The following is an 18,843-nucleotide window of genomic DNA, read 5'->3' on the forward strand; positions in this document are numbered from 1 at the left end:
CGAGGGGGAGGATGTGGGGTTTAGGGGGAGGGAGACAAGACCCCAGCCAGACCCCTGCCCCTTAGCTGTGGGGCTGGGCTGGCTGTGTCCCAGGCGCCCCCTGGAGGCCGCTTTCCCTCGTCCCATCTCTGCCAGGCAGGGGGTGACTCAGCGCTGGGCCCGGGGCCAGGGACCCGCTCTGCTGTCTGCTGAGCCGCAGTGCAGGTGGGGGGAGGGCATGGGACCCAGGCGTCCGGGATGGTAAGGCAGGCCTTTCGACCCTAGGAGGACAGGGAGGGGGACCCAGGAATCCGGGGGAGGGCAGTGGGGTCTAGTGGGTTACAGCAGGGAGGCTGGGAGCCCGGACTCCTGGGTTCGTTCTCTGGCTCTGGGAGGGGAGTGGGTTATAGGGACTAGGAGCCAGGACTCCTCGGTTCTATCCCTGGCACCGTGCCTCAGTTTCCCCCGGGGGGCGCCCCCCCCAGCAGAGAGGGGCGTGGCCTGGCCCCTCCTCCCTCTCTCCTGCACTCAGGCTGTCACTCCAGCCCGGAGCTGGGAGCTGCGTAGGGGGCTGGGTGGGGGGGGGGGAAATCCACCCCCGGGGGGCAGAGTCGCGGGAAGGAGACAGAAGCGGAGAAGGACGGAGCCAGCCAGGTATGGAGACCCTGCGTTGTGGGGGGTTAGGGGTGCTGGGGCGGGGGGGGGCGGGTGATGCCCTGGGGGAGGCAGGGGCTGGGTTAGGGGGTTCCTGGGGGGGTCAGTTCTGGGGACTCTCCCCCCTGGCTGAGCCGATGGCTAGGGGGCCAGGCTGGGACCCATGTGGGTGAGGAGTTACAGGGGGGAGAGGGTGTTGGGATCTCTGGGATTTTTTTGGGGGGGCAGCTTGAGGGAGGGAACCCAGGCGTTCGGGGGGCAGGCGTTTGGGAAGGTCTGGCAGTGTGTGTGGGGGGGGTGTAGTGGGCGGTTTGTGTTGTGTTATGTTTGTCTCTAGCAAGTGTGTGTGGGGGGGTGTCTCTGGGAGGTGTTGCAGGTGTTGAGGGGTGGTGTGTGGTGTGTTTAGCAGTAGCAGGTGTGCATAGGGGTTGTGGTGTGGTGCGGGTGCTGTGTGTCTGTGGGAGGTGGTGGTGTGTGTTGCGTGTGTGCGAATGTTGTGTGGTATGTGTTGCGGGTGTGGTGTGTCTCTAGGACGTGGTGTGCTAAGCAGGTATTGTGCGTCGGGGGGGGTGTTGTGTTGTGTGTCTCTAGGAGGGGTGGTGTGCTAAGCAAGTATAGTGCGTCGGGCGGGTGGTGTGGTGGGGGTGTTGTGTGTCTCTGGGCAGTATTAGGGTCTGGCTGTGCTGTGGGTTGTGTTAGGGTCTCCAGGGTTGTGCGGTGGGATGGGTTGTGTCTCCGGTGTGTGTGGGGGGGAGCTGCTGGTTGTGTGGGTGTGACACTGTGTGTGAGGGGGCGACTGGGGGGTTGGGGGTGCTCTGTTGTCTGGGACCCACGAGAAGACTGGAATCCACATCCCCCCCCCACCTGTAACCCCCAACACACACCCCGCCCCCAAAACTGTCCTGCTGAGGACAGATCCCCGTTTCCCAGCTGGGCTGACCTGGGAGGGGCAGAGCCCCCCCACCTCTGTGGGTCCGTGGGGGGACGGGGGGACGGGAGGGCGTTGCCTGGGCAGTTGCTGCTCCCTGAGAGAGGAGCGAGGACCCAGGAGTCCGACCCGTTACTTTCCCGGGGCCCCGCCCCCGTTCCCCACCCTGCTGCTCCGCAGAGATAACGGGGGGGGCGGGAGCTGCACCCAGAGAGACAGTGGGGAGCGGGAGGGGGAGAAGCAGGGGGCGCTGGGGAGCAGGACGGGGGGCTCTAGGGGTTGCTGGGCTGCGGGGAGCAGGACGGGGCAGCAGGGGGCGCTGGGCTGCGGGGAGCAGGGGGTCAGCAGGGGGCGCTGCAGGACCCAATGCCCCAGGGCGGAACTAGGGGGCGCTGGGCTGCGGGGAGCAGGGGGGGAGCAGGGGGTGCTGCAGGACCCAATGCCCCAGGGCGGCACTAGAGGGCGCTGGGCTGCGGGGAGCGGGAGGGGGGCAGCAGGGGACGCTGGGGAGCAGGACGGGGGGGCTCTAGGGGGCGCTGGGCTGCGGGGAGCGGGGGGGGGCAGCAGGGGGCGCTGCAGGACCCAATGCCCCAGGGCGGCACTAGGGGGCGCTGGGCTGCGGGGAGCAGGGGGGGCAGCAGGGGGCGCTGCAGGACCCAATGCCCCAGAGCGGCACTAGGGGGCGCTGGGCTGCGGGGAGCAGGGGGGGCAGCAGGGGGCGCTGCAGGACCCAATGCCCCAGGGCGGCACTAGGGGGCGCTGGGCTGCGGGGAGCAGGGGGGGCAGCAGGGGGCGCTGCAGGACCCAATGCCCCAGGGCGGCACTAGGGGGCGCGGGGCTGCCCGGAGCGTCGGCCCCTGTTTAACCCTTTGCTCCCCGCAGCTCCATGTACCCGCTATGGCGCGTTCCGCGGCCCGGCTGTGGGGCCCCCTGTGGGCCCTGCCCCTGCTGCTCCTGGCGCCCCGCGGGGCCCTCGGCTTCTTCCCCAACTTCTGGTCCCGGGCCATGGCCCTGGCCTGGGGCTCCGCCACCCACCAGGACCTGACGGAGGACGCGCTGCTCAACGCCACCCTGGAGCTGTTCCGGGACCTGCCGCCCCCCCGCGGCCGGCGCCTCGCCTGGGAGCAGTTCCAGGTGAGCCTGGGCCGGGGGCAGCCGGCGCCCCCTAGAGGGGACGGGTCCCTGCCCCATTCCCCGCCCCCCAGCCGGCCAGTCCCCGCCCCCCGAGCCAGCCATTCCCTGCCCTGGGGCCGGATCAGAGCCAGCGCCCCCTAGAGGGGACGGGCCCCTGCCCCATTCCCCGCCCCCCAGCCGGCCAGTCCCTGCGCCCCCGAGCCAGCCATTCCCTGCCCTGGGGCCGGATCAGAGCCAGCGCCCCCTAGAGGGGACGGGTCCCTGCCCCAGCCCCCCACCCCCAGCCAGCCAGCGCCCCCAGGGAAGGCCCCGGGGTCTCACGGCCGCTCTCCCCCCAGGACCGGCCCCTGCTGGCAGACGAGGTGTTCGCGGCGTATTACGGCCCCGGGGCGTCGGCCCGGCGGTTCCGCGCGGCGCTGGTGGAGGTGGCCAACGCCAACGCGGCCCTGGACTTCCTGCCGGCGGCGCGGGACGACCCGGTGCTGCACTTCGACGGCGAGCTGCTGCGGCCGGCCGGCGCCTCCCTCCTGCGTGCCCGGAGCGAGGTGCTGCAGGCCCTGGGCTCGGAGCTGTATCCTCTCGCCCGCCAGCGCCTCGGCCAGCTGCTCCACTCCCTGCAGGTCCGCCCCGGACGCCGGGGTCCCTCCGCCCCCTTGTCCGGCCCCGTCTGTCCGCCTGGCACTGCTCAGCTCCAGCCCTCTGGTTACCCAGCGTCCGTCCATCTGTCCGTCCGTCTCTTCCCCCTTCCATCCACCTATCCATGCTGTCTGTCCATCCATCCATCCACCTCTGCCCCCATCCATCCATCCGTCCATCTCTGCTCCCGTCTGTCGGTACATCCATCTTTTCCCCCATCCGTCCATCTCTGGCCCATCCATGTGTCCATCCATCCATCTCTGCCCTCGTCTGTCCATCTGCCCATGCTACCCATCTATCTCAACTCTGTCCATCTGTCCATCTGTGCCTCCATCCATCCATTCACCCGTCCCTGCTCTGTCCCCCTCCATCCATCCATCTCCTCCCATCTCTCTCCCGGCTGCTGCCCCCTTCCCTCCGGCCCAGCGTGGGGCAGGGGCAGGCCGCGGCGCGGGGGTGGGGTGGGGTGCTCTCACACTCCACGGCCCATGGGGTGACCCAGAAGGCCAGGAGGGGGTGGCCGGGGCCCGGGTCTCGAGGGGCCTACTGGGCCAATTGCTCATGGTCTGTCCATTTATTTCTCTCTCTCCCGTCTCCCCCCCCCCCCGCCCCTCCCCACCTCTCCCGTCTCCCCTCCCGGCAGGATTTCTACAGCCACAGTAACTGGGTCGAACTGGGCCACCGCGGGATCCACCCGGACCTGCTCCAACCCGGCCGTGAGCTGGGCTCCATCGCCGGAGGTACCAGCCCCACCCGGCCATCTGCCCGGCCCGAGATTGGGGTCCCGTCGCGCCGGGCGCTGCCCAGACCCACCCCACACCGACCGAGATCGGGGCCCCGTCCTCCCGGGCGCTGCCCAGATCCCCCCCTCACCGACCGAGATCGGGGTCCCGTCCTACCGGGCGCTGCCCAGACCCCCCCCTCACCGACCGAGATCGGGGCCCCATCGCGCCAGGAGCTGCCCAGACCCCCCCGACCGAGATCGGGGTCCCGTCCTCCCGGGCGCTGCCCAGACACCCCCCCCACACACACACTGTCTTGCAGTCGTAACACAGATCATTTCTCCTCCTTTCTCATGGGGAAACTGAGGCACGGAGCGCGACTTGCCCGGGGGAGGGGAGGGGAGGTTCCGGGGCTGCGCTGGGGATAGAACCCAGGCGTCCGGCCGGACCCACCTTCGGACCCCCCTTTCCCCGTCTCTCCCGCAGCCGACGTCCGGACCTGCTGCTCCTGCACCGGCTGGACGTGCGAGGGGAACCTCCTGGGCTCGCTCCGGGAGCGCGGGCTGCTGACCAGCGGGTATTTCGGCTCCGAGCCGGAGAAACCGCCCGGTACGGCTCGGCTGGGCCCGGTTTGGGGGTGACCGTTCTCCACGGGTAGGGGAGACCCCCCGTTCCTCCCCCCTGCACAGCCCCCGATTTCCCACAGCTTGGGGGGCCGCGGCATTGACCAGCACCCCAACAGTTTGCAGGTGCGGAGAGAACAAAGGGGGGGGCTGTGACCCCCCGGGGGGAGGGCTTATTGGGGTGCATGCCTGGTGTGTGCCAAGGCATCGGGGCCCCCCAGGATTTTAAGGGGTGATACCAATGTCTGGAGGGGGGCTATGAAGCTTGCTGATTTGGGGTTCCTGGTTAGGTTGGGGGGCAGAGGGAAGGACCCCAATAATTTACGGGGATGCCGCTGAGTTCTGCTGCAGGCGACGAGCACCCAATAATACTGAGGGTGAATGGGTTTGGGGGGCAAAGACAGTGACCCCAATAATTTGTGGGGTAGCTTTCAGGGAGATCAGGGTTGTTATGGATGAAGGGGCTGCTGGGTATGGTTTGGGGAGGCAGAGGTGACCCCAATAATTGGGGGGTGCATTTGCAAGGGGAGCAGGATTGGGGTTGATGATATTGGGTCATGGGGGGGCATCAGAGGGGGTGACCCCAAAAATCAGGCAGGACAATGTGGGAGGAGATTTTAATGGAAGGGGTTTTGGGGGGCCCTGGGGGGCAGATTTAGGGGAGCAGGGAGGCTAATTGGACCCCATCTCCTCCGTACTCCCGCCCGCAGGGAAATGCAGCCACGGGGGGCAGTTCGACAGCAGCCGCCTGCAGGACCCCCAAGGGGGGATAAACAAGGACAGTTCGTCCCCCCTCTTCTCCCCCCACCACTATCTGCACGGCCCGGCGGCCGGCCTGGCCCTCGAGGCCTCGGCCCGGTTCCTGCGCGACCTGCGGCGGGACCTGGCCCACGACAAGCGATTCATGAGGTGAGAGCCCCCCACTGCGACCCCTCTGCCCCTCCTCAGCTCAGACCCCCCCCCCCGATCGGCCCTATCCCACACATCCGGCTCGTGGGGTGATGTCCACCTGCCCCCCCACACCTGTGTCAGCCCCATCCCCGGATCCGGGGTGACGTCTCCCCACTTGGCCCTGGCCCCCGTCCCCGGATCCTGGGGTGACGTCCCCCCGCTCGGCCCCGGCCCCCACACCCCACTCGGCCCCATCCCTCACATCTGGATCCAGGGTCACGTCCCCCTGCTTGGCCCCATCCCTCACAACGTCGTCCCCCACCCATGTTTCCTCCTGGGTGGGCCCCGCCTGTGACTGAGTGTCCGTCTTTGCCCCCCTGCCCCACAGGCTGCTGGACATCAGCCCCGCCGTGGGGCTCAGCTTCGTGCTGGACACCACGGGCAGCATGGGCGAGGAGATCGGCGCCGCCCGGCTCCAGGCCCGCGACATCCTCACCCGCCGGCTGGGGGGGCCCGAGGAACCCGACTTCTACCTGCTCGTCCCCTTCCACGACCCCGGTGCGTTCGGGGGTCCCTGGGCCCGGAGGAGGGGGCAATCGGCCCCCAGAGCCGGGGGGACGGGGGTGAGGCGTTGGGGGGCTGGAGGGTGTGACAGGTTCCCCCTGGGGTGCCACTTGGAACTGGGGTCCCACTGAGCCGCCTGACCCACCAGCCTGGGATCCCTTGACACTGCAGACCCGCTCCCGGTCTCACCCTTTCACCAGCACACGACACGCCCAGCTGCGGCTGTGTCCAGACGCTGGGATCGGCTCGGCATGGGCAGGGTCAGCGAAGGAACCTCCCGGTGCGCACCCCCCTCGGGAGGGTAAACCCCCAATTTTACCGTCTTGTCCTGCACGGATTAGCACAGCGGAAGCTCACGAAATTCGCCCCCTCCCTCAATGGGAAGGGGAACATACCCCAGCTTTCCGCCCCAGGGTAGGATTTCCACACCCTGCTTTTAGACCAAACACACCCAAGTTTATTAACTCCAAACGAGAGATTTTCCGTGGTGACACGGCGCAGCAAACGGACCAAAGCAACACGCAAACGAAGCGTAATACGCTAAACCACTGCTTATAAGCAGCAAATTCCCACCCTACCCGCTGTCCTAGGAGTTTGCGGTGGTTTTTGAGGCCAGCTGCCCCGGCTTGCAGCTTCACCCACCAGTTATTCCTATCACAGGCCAGACACCCCCGGCCTGGGCTCAGCCCGGCCCCCCCAAGTCCAGGTGCTCTCAGGTGCATCGGCGGTGAGTTATATAGGCCCGGCTCCACCAATAACATGGGCCCGGCTCCACTAATGTTCAGGCTTTGGGGGGCCCTGCGTTTCAGAGGGACGCCGGGTCCAGGGAGGCCTGGGGGTCAGGGGTCGTTGCTCGGGGGCGGAAGCCGGAAAGAGGCGGAATGGGGGCTTGGGGGAAGGGGTGGAGTGGGGCCATCCCGGGTGATCGCAGTCGGGCTAGTGGGTGTTCCCCAGGTGTAGACACATCTGTAATAGCCGCCTAGAGAATATTGCTAATGTCCGGTACAGAAATGATCCAGGCCCACGCGTAGGATAATCACATTCGGGGAATTCTAACCTTTCCAATGACACCTCACATGGCCCATCGTGCATAACCGTATCTCGGTGAGGAATATGGGGGCGTCGTGTCACGGGGGGATGGTTTGTGGGGTTCAGAGGGAGAATTGGGGGGCTGGGTGGGGCTGATCAGGGGATTCGGGGGTGGGGCCGAGCGGGATTTAGGGCGATTGCTCTTTGACTCCCGCCCTTCCCTGATCCTATCCCCCCGCCTCGGTTTCCCCCCTTCAGGCTTCGGGCCCGTGCACAAGACGAGCAACGCCGATGAGTTCTTGAAGATCCTGAATTCCATCAGCCCCCTGGCCGGGGGCGACGAACCTGAGATGTGTCTGTCGGCGCTGCAGGTACCGGAGCTGGGTCCTGCCCCCCGCAGCCCCCCCATTTCTCATCCCCCCCCAGTCCCTGCCCCGCAGCCCCCAATCCTGCTTCCCCTGCCTCTTGTGCCCCCCCCATTTCTCATCCCCCCCAATCCTGCCCCCCATGACCCTCCCACTTCTCAGCTTCCCAATCCCTGCCCCACAGCCCCCAATCCTGCTTCTCCGGCAGCCCCCCACTTCTCAGCCCCCCAATCCTGCTCCCGCTGCTCCCCATGACCCCCCACTTCTCAGCCCCCCAATCCTGCTCCCGCTGCTCCCCATGACCCCCCACTTCTCAGGCCCCCAATCCCTGCCCCTCAGCCCCCCAATCCTGCTTCTCCGGCAGCCCCCCACTTCTCAGCCCCCCAATCCTGCTCCCGCTGCTCCCCATGACCCCCCACTTCTCAGCCCCCCCAATCCTGCTCCCGCTGCTCCCCATGACCCCCCACTTCTCAGCCCCCCAGTCCCTGCCCCTCAGCCCCCCAATCCTGCTCCCCCTGCCCCCACAGCTCTCCCACTTCTCATCCCCCTCAAATTCCACCCTGCTCCCCTGATTCCCCCAACCCCCCAGTTTTTACCTCCCCCCATTTCCCCACTCCCTGAAACAGCACCCGCATATCCAATCCTGAGCCCCACACTGCAGCCCCCCACCCCGATTTCCCTACCCAGGCACCTCCCCCCTCCCTCATTCTACTCCCCCCTCCCCATTTCTGATCTCCCGCTCTCCCCCTGCCCCCTGCAGCTCTCTGGTCCCCCTGGCCCACAGCCCCCTCCATCTGACCCCCCCCTCCCAACAGCTCTCTGTATCCCCCGCCAGCTGGCCCTGCTGCACTCGCCCCCCATGTCCGAGATCTTTGTCTTCACGGACGCCTCGGCGAAGGACGCCCACCTCCGGACCAGTGTGGAGGCCCTGATCCAGGAGCGCAGGTGCAAGGTGGGCAGCCCCTGGTGGGTGGGAGACCCTACCAAAACAAATGGATGCTCAAGAGACCCTAGAATAACAAACTGGCAGAGCAAAGGTAAACGATAAAGCAAAACCATGTCGGGACTTCCGGGAGGCCCTGCAATAATGAACCACCCGAACCGAGAGAAGTGAGAAATCAAACTAAGGAGAGCACTTTTGGTAGGCCCTACAATAACAAACCTCCCTAACAACAGGAAACCAAAACAAGAAGAGCATTGCGTTAGGCTCAGATATAACACAAACCACCCTACTAAAGATTAAATAACAAACCAAAACCACTCCAGCGCTTTGAGTAGGTCCTACAAAACCAAACCAAAACAAAACAATGCCAGCGCTTTCAGTAAGCCCAACCATAACTTTGCCACTGTCTCGCAGCTCCCTGGGGAGTCTAACCGCCTCTTGCTTCTTCGCCAGGTGACTTTCCTGATCACGGAGGACCCCTCCAGGACGCGGGTGAGGCGGGAGGTGCTGGCCGCTGACCGCTTTGACCTGTACGTAGACCTGGCCCGCAGGTCCGGGGGCCAGGTCATCTTCACGGACAACGCCAACATCCGGCAGGTGGCCGGCATCATCGGAGAGACCACTGCTTCCTCGGTACCGAGAGGGGACCCAGGCGTCCGGGATGGCAGCACAGGGCTCTCATGCCTGGGGGGCCGGAGACAGGGATGGGGAATGGGACCCAGGCGTCCGGGATGGCAGCACAGGGCTCTCATGCCTGGGGGGCCGGAGACAGGGATGGGGAATGGGACCCAGGCGTCCGGGACAGCAGCGCAGGGTTGTCACACCTGGGGGGCCGGAGACAGGGATGGGGAATGGGACCCAGGCGTCCGGGACAGCAGCACAGGGTTACCCCTGGGTGGGGCTGGAGACAGAGATGGGGAATGGGACCCAGGCGTCAGGGACAGCAGTGCAGAGTTGTCACACCTGGGGGGTCTGAAGACAGGGATGGGGAATGGGACCCAGGCGTCCGGGATGGCAGCTCATGTCCCTCACCTCTTGGAGGGGGATGGAGCGGAGGACCGCGGCGTCCGGGACGGTGCTGACTGTGCTGTGTTTGGGGGTGGGGGCCCTGTGTTTCCAGGTGACCCTGTTCCAGTACCAGAAGGGGGGCAGCTTGGGCCCCGGGGGGCTGGGCCGGAGGGGGCGGAAGAAGCGGGCTGCCTGGGAGAGCCACCACTTCCGGATCGACAGCCGGGTGGACGGGGCCGTCGTGACCGTCCAGGGGGACGTCGGCACCTTCCGGCTCCGGGACCCCACTGGTGAGTCCAGAGGGAGATGCCCCACCCGATCTGGAGGGAAGGGATCTGCGTGTCCCGGCCCCTGTCCATCTGCCCCTTTGTCTCACAGGGATCTCCCAGACCTCAGACGCTGCCAGCGGCCCCCTGGGCACCGGCCGGCGATTCGGGACTTTCCACCGGCTCGAGCTCTTGCCCCGGCCGCCCGTCGGCCTCTGGACCCTGGAGGTGCAGGCGCAGGGCAACTATTCAGTGCACGTGCGAGGTGAGGAAAGGGTTAAACCTGGGAGGGTGCACCAGGGCAGGGATGGGTGAATGAATGGATGAAGGCAGAGATGGACAGATGGACAGAGAGAGCCAAGATAGATGGGTAGCTGGGCAGATGGACAGACGAGGGCAGAGACGGATGGACAGACGGATGGGCCAGAGATGGATGGGTGGATGGACGCAGAGATGGATGGGTAGCATGGGTGGATGGACAGACAGATGGGGCAGAGATGGACGGGTGGATGGATGCAAAGATGGATGTACCAATAGACTGGAGTAGAGATGGCTGGATGGATGGACAGATGGATGGATGGATGGATGGGGGCAAAAGTGGATGGATGGATGGACAGACAGCATGGACAGGTGGATGGAAGGGGGAAGAGACAGACGGACAGATGGACGGACGCTGGGTAACCAGAGGGCTGGAGCTGAGCAGTGCCAGGCGGACAGACGGGGCCGGACAAGGGGGCGGAGGGACCCCGGCGTCCGGGGCGGACCTGCAGGGAGTGGAGCAGCTGGCCGAGGCGCTGGCGGGCGAGAGGATACAGCTCCGCGCCCAGGGCCTGCAGCACCTCGCGCCGGGCACGCAGGAGGGAGGCGCCGGCCGGCCGCAGCAGCTCGCCGTCGAAGTGCAGCACCGGGTCGTCCCGCGCCGCCGGTAGGAAGTCCAGGGCCGCGTTGGCGTTGGCCACCTCCACCAGCGCCGCGCGGAACCGCCGGGCCGACGCCCCGGGGCCGTAATACGCCGCAAACACCTTGTCTGCCAGCAGGGGCCTGTCCCCTCTAGAGGGCGCCGGCTCCCATCCGGCCCCAGGGCGGGGACTGGCTGGCTGGGGTGGGGCCGGGAATGGGGCCCAGGACCTCTCCCCTAATGGGGTCCCCCCGCTCTGTTGCCAGGCAGCAGCTCGCTGGATTTCCTGTATTACTTCGCTGTCCCGGCCGAGGGGCCCCACCCAGGACTCTTCAAGCTGGACAGTCGCCCCGTGAGAGGTGAGAGTGGGGCGGGGGGCTAAGCAAGGGGCTATCCCCTCCCTGTCAGGGCCTGGCCCCATTGCCCTAGGGCAGCGCTAGGGGGCTGGGCTGTGGGGAACCCCAGAGCGCTGGCCAGATTCCAGCCTGGAGTCACTCTGGTTTCACTCAGCTGTGAATCTCCCATCACTTCCTCTCCCAAGTTGTTGTGGGGCTGCCCCGCCCCAGAGCTGGCTGCATCCCAGCGCCGGGCGAGCCGTCCCCATGTGCCGTTATGTGTGGCTGTTCCCCCAGCTGCCCCGCCCCAGAAGCGGCCGCATCCGAGCCCGAGGGCTTTGGGCTCTGCCGAGGTTGGGGATTGTCTTGACGGGGGCTTGGACTCGGTTCTGGTTCTGACCCGACAGGGCTGCCGCTGTCGCTGGTCCTGGCCGTGACAGGGCTGACCCGGCCGGGCGGGGGCTCGGTCCGGATGGAGGCGGTGGAGCTGGTGGACCCCGTCACTGGCCGGCGGCTGGGGGGGGAGCTGCCGCTCCGGGAAGTGGCCAATGGGACAGGGCTTTATGCCACGGCGCTGCCCCCGGCCCTGCCCCGGGGGGACTTTGCACTGATCCTGCGAGGGTCTGACAGCCGGGGCCGGTGCGTGGAGAGACCAGCCGCCCAGGTCACCTCGGCCGTGGGGTTCCTGCTGCAGGTCAGTGCCGCTGGGCCCCAGGGCGGCGCTAGGGGGCCTGGGCTGCAGGGAGGGGGCGTGGGGCTCTGGGGGGTGCCGTGGTGCAGGGAGGGGGGCAGGAGGCTGGGGGGTGCAGTGGTGCAGGGTGCTCAGTGGGGGGGTGCCGTGGTGCAGGGGAGCCAGGGGGCTCTGGGGGGTGCCGTGGTGCAGGGAGGGGGGCAGGAGGCTGGGGGGGTGCAGTGGTGCAGGGTGCTCAGTGGGGGGGTGCCGTGGTGCAGGGAGGGGGGCAGGAGGCTGGGGGGGTGCAGTGGTGCAGGGTGCTCAGTGTGGGGGTGCCGTGGTGCAGGGAGGGGGGCAGGAGGCTGGGGGGGTGCAGGGGTGCAGGGTGCTCAGTGTGGGGGTGCCGTGGTGCAGGGAGGGGGGCAGGAGGCTGGGGGGGTGCAGGGGTGCAGGGTGCTCAGTGGGGGTTGCCGTGGTGCAGGGAGGGGGGCAGGAGGCTGGGGGGGTGCAGGGGTGCAGGGTGCTCAGTGGGGGGGTGCCGTGGTGCAGGGAGGGGGGCAGGAGGCTGGGGGGGTGCCGTGGTGCAGGGGGGCCAGGGGGCTCTGGGGGGTGCCGTGGTGCAGGGAGGGGGGCAGGAGGCTGGGGGGGTGCAGTGGTGCAGGGTGCTCAGTGTGGGGGTGCCGTGGTGCAGGGAGGGGGGCAGGAGGCTGGGGGGGTGCAGGGGTGCAGGGTGCTCAGTGGGGGGGTGCCATGGTGCAGGGAGGGGGGCAGGAGGCTGGGGGGGTGCAGGGGTGCAGGGTGCTCAGTGGGGGGGTGCCGTGGTGCAGGGAGGGGGGCAGGAGGCTGGGGGGGTGCAGGGGTGCAGGGTGCTCAGTGGGGGGGTGCCGTGGTGCAGGGAGGGGGGCAGGAGGCTGGGGGGGTGCAGGGTTCTCAGTGGGGGGGTGCCGTGGTGCAGGGAGGGGGGTAGGAGGCTGGGGGGGTGCAGGGGTGCAGGGTGCTCAGTGGGGGGGTGCCGTGGTGCAGGGAGGGGGGCAGGAGGCTGGGGGGGTGCAGGGGTGCAGGGTGCTCAGTGGGGGGGTGCCGTGGTGCAGGGGGGCCAGGGGGCTCAGGGGGTGCCATGGTGCAGGGAGGGGGGCAGGGGGCTCAGTGGAGAGTGCTTTGCTGCAAGGAGGCGACTGCGGGGGGGTGTAGTGGGAGGCACGGTGCTTCAGAGAGGGAGTCTGGGGGACTCTGGGGGGGCGCTGTACTGCAAGCAGGGAGGGGGCAGGGAGGAGGCGGGAGGCTTCGGGGGGCATCATGCTGCAGGGAGGGGTTGGGGAGGCTCTGGGGTCGCCATGTGACTGGGAGGGGGCCCAGTGGGGGTCGGCATGCGGCACTTCCCCCCCTCCCCAGCCAGCTCTTCGCGGTTCTCCCCCCAGCTGAGCAGCGCCGGGCCCCTGTTCCCGGGGCAGACGGGTGCCGTCGCCTGGCGGGTCTGGAACCCCGAGGAGCCCCAGGAGCTGGGCCTGGCCATGAGCAGCGACCCCAGCTACCCCGTCAGCACCTCCAGCCTACGGTAACGCCCCCGGGGCCTGTCTGTCCACGCTCCCCTGTCTGTCTGTGCTCGGCTCCCCAGGCTGGCCGCCCGTCTGTCCGTCCATCAGCTCCCAGTGTCGATCTGTCCGACCATCCATCCCTCGGCTCCCGGTCGTCTGTCTATCCATCCCCTGGCTCCCTGGGTTGGTCGGTCTGTCCATCAGTCTGTCCATTGGCTCCCTGGGTTGGTTGGTCTGTCCATTGGCTCCCAGGGTCCGTCTGTCTGTCAGTCTGTCCATTGGCTCCCAGGGTTGGCCTGTCCATCCATCCATCCATCCATCCATCCATCCATCCTTTGGCTCCTTGGGTTGGTCTGTCTGTCCGTCCCTCCTTGCCCCAGAGCAGCCGTCTGTCCCTCTTCAGCTCCCAGCTTCCATCCATCTGTCCCTTGCCCGTCCCCGTCCGACCCGCCCCCACCGATGCTGACCCACCTCTCGCGCAGGCTGCAACTGGGCAGGAACCAGACGGCGACGGGCGTCATCTCGCTGCGGGTGCCCGGCAGCGCCACTCCTGGTTCAGCCGTCACCGTCACCCTCCGCGCCGACCCCCTTTCCCCGGCCGGGGACGCCAACTTCGCCTTCATCCAGCTCCTGGTGATGCCCCGGCCGCCGGTGAGTCCGGGGCGCACGCTCAGCTGTGGCCAGCAGATGGCACCAGGGCACTGGCTCTGCAATGGCTCTTGGCTGTTCAACAAAAAACCAGGGAAATGAAATGTCCTGCAGCAAACTTCCCGAGCTGCTGAAATTAAAATGCAACGGCCCAAACTTTGGGAGTCTTTTAGAAAACTCTGTGACGGGTTGGGTCACAGAAACCCCCTGGGAGCTGCCAACTGATGTGCCAAGACTACTTCTGCCCCTGTTTTCCCTGCCAGCCGGGGAATCCAGCACCCTGTCTTGCTGAGCCAGACACGCCGTCTGCTCCGACACAGACCCAGGGTCTGAACCACGTGCCCCAAAGCTGCAGACTTAACTGAAAGCAACTTACAGAAGTGTTCTTGTCTTTAGCACTCAGATGCCCAACTCCCAATGGGGTCTAAACCCAAATAAATTCATTTTACCCTGTATAAAGCTTATGCAGGGTAAACTCATCAATTGTTCACCCTCTATAACGCCCATAGAGAGATATGCACAGCTGTTTGCCCACCCAGGTATTAATACATACTCTGGGTTAATTAATAAGTAAAAAGTGATTTTATTAAATACAGACAGTAGGATTTAAGCGGTTCCAAGTAGTCACAGACAGAACAAAGTAAGTCACCAAGTAAAATCAAATAAAACACGCAAGTCTAAGCTTAATACAGCAATAAAACTGAATACAGATAAAATCTCACCCTCGGATGTTTCAATAAGCTTCTTTCACAGACTGGACACCTTCCTAGTCTGGGCACAATCCTTTCCCCTGATTCAACCCTTGTTCCAGCTCAGGTGGTAGCTAGGGGATTTCTCCTAGCTGCTCCCTTTGTTCTCTTCCACCCATTTATATAGCTTTGGCACAAGGCAGGAATCCTTTGTCCCTCTGGGTCAGAGCCGTAACAAGGAATTTTTGCGCCCAAGGCAAGGGCCAGCTCCAGGCTCTTTGGTGGCGGGTCCCTGAGTCCCTGTCAGAGAGAAGGACCCACCGCCGAATTGCCGCCGAAGAATGAATGAAACGGCCGCGGCAATTCGGCGGCAGATCCTTCCCTCGCCCTTGTTACGGCGCTGCTCTGGGTTCCCACCCCTCCTTCTCAATGGAAAAGCACCAGGTTAAAGATGGATTCCAGTTCAGGTGACATGATCACATGTCACTGCAAGACTTCATTACCCACTTGCCAGCACACAGATGTACAGGAAGACTTACAGGTAAAACATACCCATCTGCAGACAATGGTCCTGGTTAATGGGAGCCATCAAGATTCCAAACCACCTTTAATGACCCACACTTTGCATAGTTACAATAGGCCCTCAGAGTTATATTTCATATTTCTAGTTTCAGATACAAGAGTGGTACATTTATACATGACCACACTCAGTAGATTATAAGCTTTGTAATGATACCTTACAAGAGACCTTTTGCATGAAGCATATTCCAGTTACATCATATTCACACTCATCAGCATACTTTCATAAAATCATCTAGAGGGCAACGTCACAAACTCCCAGAGAAATCAAATGCCAAAAAGCTTGGTGAGTCATTGAAAAAACCAGGGACCGAGACGCTGGCCAGAGCTTTGTCAGTCGGCCGTAGAAAACCAGGGCAATTAATTCCCTAGACTCTGTGAATCATTAGCATAAAACTGGAGAAATGAAATACCCCAAAATCTTGGGAATCGTTAAGACGAGAAATGTAAATGCGTCCCCAAACTGTGCTCATTAGTGTAAAATTAGGGAAAGTAAATGCCATAAACTTTGTGATTTGCCCATGTAAAACTAAGGAAATAAAATATATATAAAAAAAAAACATTGTGAGTTTTCGCTATAAACCTAGGGAAGGGAAATGCCAAAGCGTCATTAATCTAAAACTAGGGAAATGAAATATTCAAAGCCATTGCGAGCTGTCAGGGTAAATCAAGGTCCGTTAAAGGCCATTAAACGTCGTGGAGGGTTAACAGAAATGAAATAGCGAAGAAACGTGGTGATTCGTTAATATTCAAACGAGGGCAATTAACAACCGAGCAACTGTGTGAAGCGTTTCTATAAAACTGGGGAAGTGCCATGTGTGAGCCCCCTTGATACGATGGGGGAAATTAAATACCCAGGAAACTTTGTGAATCGTTAAGAAAAACCACCAAGGAAAGGAAATGCCCCCAAACGTGCTGAGTTGTTAACGTGTAATTGCCCTGGTTCTAAGTTAAAAATCTCGGTGTGTGCCCCGAGCCGGCGGGTTCATGGCCCGGCGCTGGCCTGTTCGCCCACCCTGTCGCTTTCTTCCTGCAGGTGCCGAATCGCGCCTCTTCTCCCTGCAACGTCACCTCGGTGGCTGGCACCTGCGGCCCGCCAGGGTCCCCCTGCCGCGAGCACCGCTGGACGGCCAGGCTGCGCATCTGGGATGGGGCTGGCATCCGGTCGGTGCTGGCAGGGGGCGTGGCCGTGCCCCACTGGGCCGACGGGGCGGCTGCGACGGCCACCTACTCCTCTGACTGCTGCACCCGGGAGGCGGAGCTTCTGGTGGCCAACCGGCTGGGGGAGGAGTATCGGTGCCTGGTGGCGGTGCCCCCTGCTGGCGCTGCGGGGGACCTGGCCCTCACCCCCTGGTGGTGGGTGGCAGCGTTGGCTGTTCATGTGGCCTTTCGTGTCGGGCTGGGGCATTGATGCTACAGGGCTCCCCCTAGTGGCAGGAGGGGGGAGCCTATGGTACAGCATCCAGTCCTGGCTATGGCACCCTCTAGTGGAGACGGGTGGTACTGCACCCAGCTGGGAGGCTGTTGCTATTGGATGCCCTCTAGTGGAGACGGGTGATACTGCACTCAGATGGGAGGCTGTTGCTATTGTATGCCCTCTAGTGGACACGGGTGGTACTGCACCCAGCTGGGAGGCTGTTGCTATTGGATGCCCTCTAGTGGAGACGGGTGGTACTGCACCCAGCTGGGACGCTCTTGCTATAGGGAGCCCTCTAGTGGGGAACAGCGGTAGAGCATCCAGGTCAGCTCTCTTCTACAGCTGCACTGGGGGCTGCTGGGAGAAAAAGGAGTGTAGTGAGAGTGAGTGTGTGTGTGTGGGGGGGGGGGGGAGGGGGATTCGGGGTTGATACCGTGACACCCCCGGGTGGGGAATCCAGGACCGGGCTGTTTGAGATGCTTTTCTGAGCCAACACCAAAAATACAAATAATTTCCAGCAAAAAATAATATATTTTCCCCCAGTTTTGCGGGACTAACTTTACGCCCCCGACTCCATTTCCCAGCACCAATGCTCTGCATAACGCATGGTGAGAGCTCCTGGAGGTCGGGTTCTCTCAGTCGCGGTAGCAGGATTTGAACTCAGAAACTCCTGGGTGCCCGCCCATTGGACATTCTCCTAGGCCAAAGAGCACAGAATGGCCTTGTGTGAACATACAGGGCTGAGTATCAGGACTCCTGGAGTCAATTCCTGCCTCTGCTGGGCAAGTCCCTTTCCTGGTCTATGCCTCAGTTTCCCATGCCACCCCTTGGTCTGTCTAGTGTCTTCACTTCAAGGCCGAAACTATCCAGTGTCTGTATGCAGACATAGTGCAACAGGGGCCCTGATCTCGGTCAGGAGGGTTGTGTGCAGCACCTGGCGTCCTGGGGGCCCTGATCTTAGTTGGGGAGGGTGGGGTCTGCAGTGCCTGGCATGACGGGGCTGTGATCTCTGTTCTGTCTTTCAATGCTACCCAATGATCGTCCCCAGATGCGTTTTAAATTTAGTCTCCTACTGGTTGGAAGAGTTATGGCTGGTCTGTATATTTTAGCTAATTATTTCCAGTCAGTGAATTGGTTTTGGATTATATTTATTTCCGGGGAGTCTGGTATTTCTGGGTTATGATTTTAAATTGGGTTTATTGTTTGGGTGTTTCTGCTAATTTTTTTCTTTTTTTGGTTAAAGATAATACCATTGTTTTTTAAATTAACCTGCTGTTAATAAAGAAAATTGATAAAGCGGCAGAAGAGGTGAGTTTCAATTCTGATTTGTGACACTGGGACACAGGGTCTGTCCCCTCTAGGGGCGCCACCTCCCATCCGGCTCCAGGGCAGGGACTGGGGCACAGGACCTTTCCCCTCTAGGGGGTGCTGGCTCCCATCCGGCCCCAGTCCAGGGGACTGGCTGGCTCAGTGAGGTGGGGAGTGGGACACTGAATGAAGAAGTGAAGCTTGAATTGTGTCCTTTCCTTTTGAAGTTTATTATAACTTTATTATATTAATTCTAATCAATTTATTTACAGCCATTAGAATAAATATCTTGGAGGCGTCTTCCCCCACATCCATTGTCTGAAGTGGGGGTGGATGGGGGCTAACACGGAGGTTAAAGCTCACGCCATGTGTTGTCAAAGGGATGCTGTGGGTAAAGGTAGATCGTGGAAGGAGAATCCCCATCAGCTTTTAGCTCTAGAGGGCTAATGACACATGCGCAAGTCTGAATCCAGCCACTAGAGGGCACTTAGATATAGACAATGTGTCACACCCCACAGAGGGGTCAGGGAGGGAACCCTGAAAATGCACACAGGTAAAAGTAAGGTTGACAGGTGTGTGTGGGGGGAGAGGGGGAGTCAAAGGGGAAGTGGACGGGGATGCAGGGCGGGGTGGGGATCCCATAGATCTATAGCGAAGGGTCATGCTGGTGCTGGTGCAAAGCACTGTGGGTATTCCTCATTGAAAGCCTCTTTGGACAGTCGGTTATTAGCCCTCTTGTTACCCATAATCCTTCACTGTTGTATTCCCCCTGCTGCCCAGTCTCGGAGACCAGCCTGTCAAAATGGGAAGTTTCAGAGTAACAGCCGTGTTAGTCTGTATCCGCAAAAAGAAGAACAGGAGTACTTGTGGCACCTTAGAGACTAACAAATTTATTAGAGCATAAGCTTTCGTGGACTACAGCCCACTTCTTCGGATGCATATAGAATGGAACATATAATGAGGAGATATATATACACACATACAGAGAGCATAAACAGGTGGGAGTTGTCTTACTAACT

General features: G+C 62.9%; 1 protein-coding gene across 1 annotated transcript; it reads left to right on the forward strand.

Annotated features, from left to right (window-relative positions):
* Positions 1-599: 599 nt before the first annotated feature.
* On the forward strand, positions 600-17,835 carry VWA7 (von Willebrand factor A domain containing 7). The gene is made up of 17 exons (XM_054047533.1): positions 600-633; positions 2,444-2,695; positions 3,034-3,315; positions 3,975-4,071; positions 4,540-4,662; positions 5,387-5,585; positions 5,956-6,125; positions 7,419-7,531; positions 8,361-8,477; positions 8,922-9,101; positions 9,589-9,766; positions 9,855-10,007; positions 10,907-10,999; positions 11,383-11,669; positions 13,067-13,203; positions 13,666-13,834; positions 16,136-17,835. The coding sequence occupies exons 2-17, from the start codon at positions 2,459-2,461 to the stop codon at positions 16,508-16,510; spliced, it is 2,910 nt and encodes a 969-aa protein (XP_053903508.1). The 5' UTR covers positions 600-633; positions 2,444-2,458; the 3' UTR covers positions 16,511-17,835.
* Positions 17,836-18,843: the final 1,008 nt, after the last annotated feature.

The sequence above is a fragment of the Malaclemys terrapin genome, chromosome 13 (genome assembly GCF_027887155.1).
Source record: "Malaclemys terrapin pileata isolate rMalTer1 chromosome 13, rMalTer1.hap1, whole genome shotgun sequence".
Classification (NCBI taxonomy): Eukaryota; Metazoa; Chordata; order Testudines; family Emydidae; genus Malaclemys; species Malaclemys terrapin.

What these genes read in the sequence shown, in the direction of transcription:
- VWA7 (XM_054047533.1), top strand. Translation starts at nt 2,459, where the DNA reads ATGGCGCGTTCCGCGGCCCGGCTGTGGGGCCCCCTGTGGGCCCTGCCC. An exon ending in CACGACAAGCGATTCATGAG is followed by an intron (nt 5,586 to 5,955) that starts GTGAGAGCCCCC and finishes CCTGCCCCACAG; the next exon opens with GCTGCTGGACATCAGCCCCG. An exon ending in TCCAGGAGCGCAGGTGCAAG is followed by an intron (nt 8,478 to 8,921) that starts GTGGGCAGCCCC and finishes CTTCTTCGCCAG; the next exon opens with GTGACTTTCCTGATCACGGA.